Source organism: Boleophthalmus pectinirostris, unplaced genomic scaffold, assembly GCF_026225935.1.
Source record: "Boleophthalmus pectinirostris isolate CB_2022bp ecotype Guang Dong unplaced genomic scaffold, ASM2622593v1 HiC_scaffold_1, whole genome shotgun sequence".
Taxonomy (NCBI): domain Eukaryota; kingdom Metazoa; phylum Chordata; class Actinopteri; order Gobiiformes; family Gobiidae; genus Boleophthalmus; species Boleophthalmus pectinirostris.
This window is the reverse complement of record NW_026570970.1, coordinates 22,734,788-22,747,125: the sequence shown is the minus strand read 5'-3', so window position 1 is coordinate 22,747,125 and position 12,338 is coordinate 22,734,788. Positions and strand designations below refer to the sequence as shown.

The 12,338-nt window shown below is 38.3% G+C and overlaps 1 protein-coding gene across 3 annotated transcripts in view; it reads right to left on the bottom strand.

Moving 5' to 3' along the window:
* Nucleotides 1-12,338, bottom strand: part of man1a2 (mannosidase, alpha, class 1A, member 2) — a 95,332-nt gene that overhangs the window by 39,304 nt on the left and 43,690 nt on the right. For all 3 annotated transcript variants that reach the window (XM_055156022.1, XM_055155982.1, XM_055156051.1), the window contains one exon: nucleotides 7,720-7,838. In XM_055156022.1, coding sequence (XP_055011997.1) covers nucleotides 7,720-7,838 — 119 coding nt within the window. The remainder of the gene's footprint in view (nucleotides 1-7,719; nucleotides 7,839-12,338) is intronic.

Below are 12,338 nucleotides of genomic sequence, written 5' to 3'. Positions count from 1 at the left end.
GGAGCTTTTGGGCAACAGCCACACAAGGGATTATCTTCTATTGAATTGAAAATGTATAACTGTAATTTCTCTATTGAATTAAGAATCACTTTGGTGTAATTGTGAGATTTGTTGATTCACACTAAGGGATGGGACTATCGAACAGGTAGTCACTGTATCTGATACAGTTTCAGATAGAAGACAGTCACAGTCACATATATATGTGTATATGTGTGTACATATATACGCATATATACATACATATATATGTATACATACATATATATATATATATGTGTGTACATATACATACATATATATGTATACATACATATATATACATACATATATACATATATATATATATATATATATATATATATATATATACATACATATACACACACACACACATATATATATACACATATATACACACACATACACATATATATTATAAATTATATACAAATATTATATAAATATAAAAACATGGAACTCCTACTTTTATACTCACATGTACAAAGCTGCTTATGGATTCAGAATGCTAAACCTCAACCCTTGCATTTTCCCAAAGCAGACCTATATGTTAGCTCCTAAAGCTTGTTGAATAAATAAAATAAAGCTCTGCACATACATATAACATGATTTCCTTATTCTCAGTATGCAGCTTGGTCCAGCAGTGTGGCCATATGCACAGACCTGCTCCCATTTCACACCAGAGCAGGAAAAAATGTGATGATAGTCCTTCGCGTCTGATGAAAATGCTTGAAAAACATGTCATGCAGGAGGCTACACTAAAATATTAAATTGTGCAACAACTTGTCATTCAAGGTGACAAGAGGGAAGCAGGCGAAGCTGAGGGAGTCACTGTCACGTCTTTCACTTTAGGAAAAGGAGCTACAGGCGCTGACAACTGGGCACAGATGTGTAAACAGTATTTTAATGGGAGCTTAGGGTTTCTTCTATGTAAACAACAGACAGTATAAATGGGGGAATTTGTGGCTATTAAGCCTATTGAAAGTGATAGCTATTGTCTTTATATCAAACTACTCATTAGTCTACTGTGACTAAAATGAACTGTTCTCATGTCTGGAAAATGAAGTGGTTATGCATAGACATTCGTTTAGAAAAATAAATTAACTACACATTTGGGAGGGAGAGCATTTGATGTGATAACATGTGATTCTGCTGTCAGGTATTAAATGATTTACTCCAAAAAGCCAGCATAATGAAGTCTATGGCATTGTTATGAAGAACAAAATGAAACGTTTTGAAAAGTATACCATGACTTATCTCCCAGCGTCTGATTTGAATGATGAATGACTAATAGAAGTCCATTAATTTGGTGGATCTTTGAGGCCAGCCGCGTGCACTGGCTGTACTCTGACCCATCCATCATGTAAGAGCAGACTGCAGAACAGGGGCTAGTCCAGGACACAGCAGTCCAATAGTGACTCACCACCGGCTCGATCCTAGTACAACCGCTTTTTAATCATTCATTAGAGTTGCGGCGGGGCAGGTGCCTGTGTGTGGCAGGTGGGTGGTATGACACTGCGCTTGTGTGGTAAACAATAAAAGAATCAAAGCAGGTGGGAGGCAGAGAAAGTTGAACAGTAATGTAGGTGCTTTTGTCCTGTTTTTCTTTTTAGTTTATCAACTACTTCAGTACTTCAGATTTAGCAAGGGAATGATTTACTTTCATAAATTGTAATCTTAACATCCATCCAGGGCCCATGCACCAAACAGCTGTAATTAGTGTGGGGAAAAAGTACATACAATAGAAAATGCAATGTCCCATTTCACACCATACATGTGCCATGTGCACATCCTACCAGTGTTTTCTTGGGCAAGACATGCAACTTTTACACAAAATTGTCTTGAGTGTCTTGCTCAAAAACAGGTTCTGTAATTTGTGGTGCCCAAATGGTTCTTTTATCATTTACTACAATGACCTCTAGAACTTTTATTACTGTGAAGCACCTGCTTCACAGTAATGTAAATTCTCATAATGTAAAAGGGTTATTCAGACACAAGACACAAAAGACTGCCCTTTGCAATGGGCAATTATTACAAATTATTATAACAGAGGCTGACAGATTCAAGCTAATTATAAAAATCACTTTGAACCTCAAAGTACATTAGACAAAGCTGAAGCAGACATAGAGCAAAGGTCAAAATGGTTGAGTTAAAATGACATACAGAAACAGCAGTGTGTTCACCCAGGAAATGTCAGCCATAATTACCCTCCCATGTAAGTTTAAGTGACAAATCCCTTACTATGACTGATGATGTCTTTAATCTGCTCTAAGAAAATCCTGTCTCCTTTTCTCATCACAGAGGCCCAGAACAACATCCAGTCACAGAATTTGTTTAAAATCTCATGAAAGTGCAAATGAAACAATACACTTAAGAATTCAATGTCAGGACCAGGTAAATAATTCATCCTGCACAAATTTACTGAAGTTTATAATGGCCATCCTGACATAAAAAATTTAAAGCTAGCACATTTGAAAGAACTACAATGGCATCCCTCCTTATACTGTGCTTTTGTAAAATCTACACCTACACCATTCACCAAGCAGGACGTCAATACCACTGTGGCACAAGTTGCAGCAAAAGGATGGAGGTCAAAATAAAATGATGTTTGTTTGTTTGTTTGTTTTGTGAGTGGCACTAGACACTTTTAAACTTGTGTGAGTACAGAGTACTTAGTTCCTAATTTTAAATACAGCAAATTACCGCTATCACCATTACTCAGATTCAACATTGCAGCTAGGCCTGTAACAATAACAGATTTTGCTGGACGATTAATTGACCAAGAAATTACTGCGATAAAGAGTAATATTGACATTTGAAACAATTTTCAACTACGGTAATATATTTTTTTATTCCAACAATGGAATAAAAATGCAAATTCACCCTTTCAAAGATCAATAAACTTTACTGCAAGACAACCAAAAACATAAATGTTTTTTTTTTATTTTTTTATTTTGGGCATATACATAGTGTATTTATAACGAGTTGGACGTATACATAACGTATTAGTAACTTATACCAACTAATGCTTAGCGTGTTGCCAGAGTCCCCAACTTATGCCTTACGACAGTCTAACCTATGCATAGCGCAAGGCAGCGAATCGACGACGAACACGTCGTCGCCTATTAAAAGGCTGCCGCTCGACAATTTAAATATCATATGATATATCATCATATCAGTCTCTGTCTGTACATGGTGCTGAATGCAACACATCGACTGATAGGTAGGTAGGTATAGTGCAGCGGGATCTGTCTGCAGACCACAGGCTGCAGTTGTGAGCACGATCACGTCAGCTGTTTCCTGTCTACAGTAAAACCACTCACTATTGCACTTCTAGATCTCAGAGCTCTGCACTTCTAGTTTAGATACTGAGTTATTATTATTTGTGAAATGTGGTGCAATACTTCAGATACATGGTTTTTAAAACATAAAAGATTGGAGATAAAATCCACAGGAAGTAGAGTCACTATCGCTAATCTACAGCTTCACACGACAGCTGGACGTAAACAAATACAGGTGCGACTCTCACCTTTTTTACTTTCAAAAAATGACTCAAATGGATTAATAGCACGGTTTTGTAGACTGGATGTCATTATTTGTGGAGGACAAATTCTATGGATAATACAGGGTGAGTCATAAAGTCTTCTTATTGAGCTGGCACAATGAATTGTTCGGTTAGGCTGTATGGTGTTCTCCACAGATCGCCTACATGAAGCTCTTTTTTTAAAATGCAAATGACTGTTTCCCACAGCTCTCAGTGAGGACTAATTCCCACTGTCTGATGTCCTTTGTGGCCGAAGTATTCTCTGATCAAGTGTTTTGCATCGGCTCATATGATATATGGGAGCACAAAGTCTGACGGTTTCCTCCCCATTTTTGTACCGATTCCCCTAAATGCTGCCAATATGCCATTATACGGTAGCTTCAAGTTAGAAACACGTTCAGTAAGTTCTGCGGTCGTTTGGAACATGTCAAATATGCCTGCATAAGTCAATATGCATTGGAGATAAGTTCGATATAAGTTACACATAGGTTCAAAGCACGACAAGTTATGGGTACGCTAGACATTTTCTCAACATATTTGGACTTATGAGAAACTTACAATTAGAGCCCGACCGATATATCGGCTGGCCGATATTATCGGCCAATATGAGCACCCGGAGACATATCGGCTATCGGCCGATATGCTTGCTGATATGGGCCGATATTTCACGTGGGCATGTTATACCTCGTTATAAAGCTTAGACTCTCTACATTATGTTCATTTAATCCAATTTACAGACAGATAAATGTCCAAATATGTGGCTCCGCATCAGTATTTATCTGCGGTGTAATTTGTCTGTGTCCGTACTGTCCCTGAACACACCACCAGAGTCACTTCACTCACGTGTGTTTGTTTACACCCGCAGCGGTGTGCAACACTGAGATTATATTCTTTTTATGGACAATCGATTTGAGTCTGGATTAAAAGGACTTTTATTAGTGCAGACTTTTGACGTGGGAGGAGCCTGTGTGAGCGGTGAGTGTTGGAAATACATCGACTTTGAAGCTAGTTTAGGTTTTGTTAGCGATTAGCTGCTGTAGCTCTCACACATAAACAGGTTGTTTTCTATTGGTCTATTGTAAAGTGACTATATTGGCCGTATATTTGTTACTGGACCTGCATTGATATGTAAATGAGCTGTGAATAGACGTGTGAATGATCCACATTTATGCATATAATTAATTACCGCGGTGCGCAGCATTTACGGCTAAAGGCTAATAGCGGTAGTTTACTAGCTAGGAGTTATGGGTCGATCGCGATCGAAGCGGCTCTTAAAGCGAACAACGGGAGCCTGCTTCTTATTGGGAGCCGTGTTTTCTCTTTTTCCCACTTTTTTCTCTTCATGCCGCATGTAGACACGTAGTTTGACAGCAGCAGGGGCTGAAAACGAAACTTTCAGAAATCTGCGTGTGCATAGGATAAAAAAAATAGTGCATATTAGGCTGCAGTTCAGCATAAAATGAATAAACCAGAACTAATCTTGGGCTCGAATGAAGGAGAGAGATAGAAACCGAGTCCCGACACTCAGTCCTGGTTCAGCTCTGGTTTAGTCCTGTTTTACACATGGCTTAAATCTGTTTTAGTCCTTTTTCAGTCCTGGTTCAGTTCTGGTTTAGTCCTGCTTGCAACAAAACAATCTCAAGAGTCGCTTGGGAGCCGAAAGAGCCAGCTGCTTTAGTGAGCCGAGCCAAAAGAGCCGGTTCTCCAAAAAAAAAAAAAAAAAAAAAAAAAAAAAAAACTGGAATACCCATCACTAATAGCTAGAATGTGATGCAAAAATGCCATTAGGCCAATCTACTGTATGATGTAAAGAGTCAAAATAACAATAAATGTTGCCTAAATAAACCCAATTTAGAATCCACTAGAGCCAAACCTAAGTTTTTTAATCAATTCAAGATTTACAGTCAATTTTTACATCACTAAATATATCGGCGTTTATATCGGCTATCGGCAGCTCCAACTCCCATTTTATCGGTTTCATATCAGCCACAACAAAATCCATATCGGTCGGGCTCTACTTACAATTAACGTGTGTCAACGATCGCATAACTTACCTACAACTTAAGGCCCGTGTATGCAGGATGTATAAACATACACAGCGTGCTCATAACTTATACAATACTTAGAACTTATTCGACGTACGCCAGCGTATTTGCCAAATTTTTCATACGTCGGCATACGCAGGCTAAATCGTCAAGGTGTGCCAGTGGCATAACATAAGAATAGCCTGTGCTATCTACTCAGTGGTGGTACAAGACCATGCAATTGGCAAGCATAGACTGTATGTATATATAAATGGATATAGCTAAGGTGCTAGCCACCGCGTTCCACATAGGAAGTTACCGCGGACTCACCTGAGGTACGAGTTTCCACTGCTGCTACTGCTGACCGCTCACATTCTCATCTCACAGATGCCTACAGGTGGATGTTTCCCGGATTATGGAATACGTTTATTGTCACATTGTCATGTGTCTGTTCAGAGCAGTGCTCATGTGCATTATTTGTCTCTTGAGCCACGGTACAAAGCTCTACTGACTGCTGCTGAAAAGAGGGTAGCACATTCAAGACGTGCGGTTCTGATGGTAGCCTACCTACTGGCGACTAACGTTATAAACTAATTAAAGTGGCACAATGGTAATACTTTGGTCACGAAATTAAATTTAGCCGATGAAAGAAAGGGTACGAGAATGTGAGGAAATCCAACATTGCAGCATTGGGACTGCAGACAAGGTAAGAAAACACACTTTAAAGACATTGCTGTGAAAGGCCTTATGTGAATGAGCAGCTTTTGTACAGATTCAGATCAAACCAAACTATAGAGCAGTGCTAAGCCAATACAGGAAGCAGGTGATGGGATCTGCTCTGCTGGAGGAGGGCAACCGGATGGTGCACAAATATCCTGCACAGCACACAATCATGTTATGAATATTAAGCATTTATCATGCTCATATATTTCCAAATAGTCTTGAGCATGTTACACGTTGTTTTTCAATGGACTAGTCTGATTTATTTATTTTTTTTAACAATTCTGGCAATTCACTGAACGCACCACACCATGCCCTCAATCTGCTCCACTCCACCTGATATTCAGGCACGGCCCACCTCACGTCTAGAGCATCACACCCACACTTGCACTAGCGCTAATATCAGGGGCAAGAGAGAGTCGTCAGTCTCCTTGGTAGCGAGACAGAGAGAAAGATGAGCATGCAACAAGCATGCAAATAGAAATTAATGCAACCGGAAAAGTTATCGAGCTTGTTAAAAGTTATCGTGCAATTAATTGATTTGTTGATTATTGTTACAGGCCTAGTTGCAGCACTATTGTTGTCCACAGAAGGCAGTTTTATCCAGCTGTGGCACTGACATCCCTGTGTTTGGACTGATCTCACACAGTCTATTTCTTGTGTATTCTTCAAATGAAACACAGTTTTTTAACCTTCATCTTGCTCAAAGTCAAATCAAATGCAGCACTCTAACTAAACCTATAATTTTGAACCGTTCTGTTTTCACAGTGATCCAGAGGTTAATTAGTCCCATCAGTGTCATGTGTTTCGATGTTTTCAGTGTGCACTGCGGCTGCCCTGTGATTGGCTCTGTGTGGGACTAACAAGCCTGGCATCAAAAGCACAGTCGCAATCATAAAAACAAGGGGAATTATTTAGAACTCTGATTTTATGAAGTTGAGGGAAAATAAACTGTGATTAATAAATTTTTGTGAATGAGTGTGATTCAATAACAATTTGTGTGAGAGTTATGCATGACAGAGAATGAGAAAATGTTACACGGAGAATAAAAGTTAAAAACTGTATAGATTAATGGCATCTCTGGCAAAAGAAGTCATAGCTTGTTTCATCTTGTTGGAATAAGGACAACTAATAAAAAATGTTGGTTAAAGTTCAAAGTAGGAGAAAGACTAATGGAAGACTATATATAACATGCACTTCTGTTATAATCTTACTTGTAACAATCATTTCATTGTGAAAAATAACAATATAAATCGTTTTTAATGTCGTAAAGGAAAAGCATAACTCTGTTTAACTTAAATATGTCTTTTGGAAAGCTACAACACATTTAGATCAATATTGTTGTATCCTTGAGGTAGAGTTGTTGTTTGGTTTGTACAAAAGCTTGTGTTTTTGTGAGTGTGTGAAACATACTATACTGAAGTCCAGATTCTGCTCTATCCACTCCTGTCCGTCCTTGAACTCTTCTTGGAGCCCCATGATGAACAGAGTGTCCAAGGCATCTACTATGGAGGCTCCTAACTGGGAATTACCTGCAAAACATAGGGATAGAAAACATAAACATTAGGCTGAGATTGCTACATCTGTCCACAGGAAATCTCTCTGTATAATCATGAAGGAAAGATCAATTAAACCGGCACTACTATTTCCATGGTTATTGTCTGGTAAATCTTCCCTCATTTCGTATCAGCTCCACAGCGCGGCACCCTGCTGTTGTTATCTGTGAGTCCATTCAAAAAGAACAGCGCGTGGCTCGATGCAGCAGCCGCAGTCTTATTATCATTATAGACAGGAACCCCTAAATCACTCTAAAAATACACTGCAGGCAGAGAGGCCGGCAGGGGAGATAGTGAGATGTCCTGGCCCCCTGCCTGATCCTGACAGATTGGTCCGAGCGTTGGAGGAGTACAGCGGCCCCTCTCCTTCTGTCATTTTCAGCACCTAAAGGCTAGCTCTGGGTCGTCATGGCAAAATGTCACAACTGAGGAGGCGAAACGGGTCTGCTGCTACTAAAAATACTCCACCGACTTTTAATCTCTTCAGAATAAGATGCTTCCTCTGTTTATAATACAGTACACAGTAATTTGATTATCTGGGATTTAACTTAATACACTATATTTTATTTGTTATAATTAATTGTTCTATGTTGCAACAAATATCCGAAGCACATTCCTATCTTGTGAATTTTTGTTCACCAAAAATGGCATTAAAGTTTATCTGATTCAAAATAATTGCAGCACTTGTTATTTTAGAAGTATCAAGTCAAAAAAGAATAACTGTGGGAGAACAAATTAAATATTTAGTTTGTATTCTCAGAAAATAAATGGGCGACTTATTTTTCTAAAATGAGTTTGAGAACACAGTGTACCATTTTAAAGTTCAGCAGCATCAGTAATTCAGAATTTGAAATATGTGAACTGATAAAAAAAAGTCAAGAGCGTCATGCATTCAGAATTAGCAGGTTTGGTAAATAATATTTTGTACTTTACAGATGGAATTATACAACCCAAACTATTGCAGCTTTGGTGATTTGGTGACAGAAGCAATTCAAATTGTGATTTCAATTCAGTAGTAGTAGTAGCTGTGGCCTAGACAATTAAGCTTGCTTTGACAAAAATTTAGTAGTGTTCAGACTTCTTCCACTGCAGTCTTTAAGGCGACTTATTCAATAAAAACTATGTACAATCTCCCTAAATTTCCATGGCGGAGGACAGAGAAAAAAAATAGAATGAACTGTTATTACATTTGTTGTGGTGACTGTCGTCCTTCCAAGTTTTGCCAATAATGTCAGGATCAGTAAAAAGTTAACTGTATTGATGATGCAAGTCTGAGATGGAAACTAAATTACTTCACAATGCCACAGTAAAGCAAGATAATTTGGATCTCTCGTCATTCTTATTTCTTGGTATTGGCACAATGAAGTAGTGAGCCAAACAGATGCTGAAACTGTACATTTTGGCAAAGACCATTAAGTATCAAATGTGCCACAAAACTGCACTAGGGCTGCAAGATTAATCACAAACAAATCAAAATTTCAATCTGAATGGATGCAATTAGCAAATAATTTTCATCAGAAAGTACACGGTAATCTCTTATTCTGCATAATAACTGCTAACACTGTATCTTAGATCTATAGAAACATGTTCTAAAATGTGATTCTTGTATTAGTTTGTCAGTTTTAGTCTTTTGTCAATTCTTTAAGACACGTTTAAAATGTGAACTTTGAAAAGAATCCTACAGTTAAAACATAAAGCGCAATGCTTTTGAGAAAAAAATTAAATTCTCCCCAGTCTTACAAAACCTTTTACTTTTTTTGCATTTGGAGATTGGATAATATATGTTTGCTTTCTACATTTGCTTGTAAATAAGTCTAAAACCACTCATTTTGTGTATAAACTTGGGCTCTCCACACACTTCCGTCAAGTTCTCTCCTCCTTGCATCACCGCCTCCTCCCTCCCGCACCTAACCATCTGTTTTCCCTCATTTATCACTGTCTCTCTGTGTTTTTCCTCATCTTTTCTTGATCACTCCATTTGTTGCTGATGTGCCTATCCCCCTTCCCTCCCCCCATTTGGGGGGAAGAAAAAAAAAAGCTCAGAGCAATGCCAAATCAAGCCCACTTTTGCTTGTCCTCTGTCATATCTGTGGTTTACTGTGTTTGGCTTTCTGTCTGTGTCCGTCATAACTCTTTTCATTTGGGCCCCGCAAACCTCTTTAAATCAAGCCAAGTGCCTCAAATGGAGCTGAATTGGCACTTTCAGTCTCTAGCTTCACAGGAGCCAGCCACTGCTTATCTGAAACACACCGGGCATGACGGGTTTGTTTTTACATGGAAAAATTGCAGGGGTCCAATATAGTAAGACAGGCCACCCGTATCTTTTTATTTCCATTAATTTGAAGATAAATCAGATGAAGAATGGACATTTTGGCTTGACCACAAATTAATTAAGGGTTGTCCCAGCTGGCATCTTGTTTGAATTGCTAATTTCATTTGTCTTCTTTGGCTTATCACCACTGGGAATCACAGGTTGTAGGGACCTATCCTAGCAACCACAATTAATTATAAAAGTAAATTAGGTAAAATATGGATAATGGCCTGTCTGTTATATTAGTCCTGTCTTGTGTTTGAAAAGATAGTCTTTGATCTTTATCCTCTAGGTAAGAGATTTTTTGAATCAGCCACATTTTCGTACAATATGGGTTAAATTACAAAACACTTTAAAGCTACAGTATGTATCTTTTTAGCAAAAAAGAGTAATTCAAGTCAATATCCCTGTACCGAAATGGTAAATGCTAGTGATCCGAATCTATCAATTTCTTTTTGATCTCTAGACAAGGACAGAAATACACAAGTTTATATTTTTAGGATGCCACCAAAAACACAGCCTTAGACTCACCTTCTTCTCGCTACCTCAACTGAACTCTGACTTCGTGTTCATTTATCACAATCTCCCAGATGCCTCTCCTGTGCACCTCCATTATCAGGGTCTCTCTAACACTCATGGACCCTCTCTCCATCTGCTTGCCAGTTTCATTAGACGTCAGGTTTTCAGAGTTTGTCACGTGGAATTCACATGAGGAAGGTGAATGTGATGTCATTATTTAGAGTTGTTTCCTTTTCCATTTCATTGTAGAGCAATGGAAAATATGTTTATTCCACATCAGATAAAGCAAAGGAAAGACGGGGTTTACTTGAAGTAAAGTGAAGTAATTTTGAATATGCGAAACTTTAATATCAAGTGTATTATCTAGTGTAAAATGTGGCAACAAGAGGTGACTAAAAGTGAAAAAATAACTAAATAAACTTCCAAATAAGGGTGAAATTTGTGTGGGTGGTTTAAGAGTGCTTTTATATGTGTCTGATACTCAACTAATCCAATCAACTGAATCGACATAATGACGACTGAAAGTCACAAAATTTGGTCAATATCGACCAGCCCTAGAGTTTAATACATACAGTAATTTTGTCATCTTTTTTGCAGCAGAATATTACATTGTGTACTCTGCTTTGTGCTGGAGAGTCGTGGCTGTGTTTTGTTTTATGCTGGTACATTGTTTTCCCCATAGACTGCACTGAGAAGCCTGACTAATAAGATACTCCGCAAAAACAGATTCAGGCTGGGCTCTGGTGTTCTATTTTCTAGGACTCCCGCTCCTCTCCCTCCCCCTCTCTTTCTGTCTCTCCCTCTTCCCCTATCCTTTCCCTCTATCCCCCATCTCTCTCTATGTCTTACTCTCCTTCTTATGCTCTCCCTCTCTCAGTGCATTGTGCTGTTTAGCGTCTACTGTTCTCTATTCATCTGATTTCACCAGCAGTAAGCTCAAGCTGCAGTCCCAGTACAATTCGTTATACTTATTTCTTATGAGAAAAACTAGAGCCAGTCAAACCAATTATTCATTTGTCTGTCAGATTTTTGGAAATTTGAGACATTCAGAAAGTGTTGTCAGTGAGGCAGTTTGTTATGTGCACAGAATAGTGAAATACTGTGTAATTACAGCAAATGAGGCAATCAAATGAGTTGTCATCCCAACATTTAAAGTATATACTGCATAAAGGAAAAAAGAGGAGCAAATAATTGGAGCATTCAGCATGTCTTGCTTTTCAGTCAACTGAGAGTGGTTTAAAGGAAATGTTTTACTGGTTACATATTCATGGGATTTAGGCAAATGTTAACTTGCTGCTTTGAAGGACTTTGTGAGGACTTCTTTCCATGCATATGATATATTTAGGTCCACAACCCATGGTAAAATGCTGCTATACAAAGTCACTTATATGAAATCTTTATCTGGTACTTAATACATAAAGTGTTAAAAGGCCAAGATATTAAGACTTAAATATTATGTATTAGCATTCTAGAAGGCGCTAAACTGTTCATCTTTTGAGCAATGCAAATGAAGCTCAATTATGATTGTGCCTGGAAGCAGCCAGAGGTAAATGAGGAAAATGGTGCTTTGTAAATCAATTAAGTGAATTACACAGAAACAAGGAACAAACTTCTGAGTTATAATGTTGTATCCTCACACAGCCTCT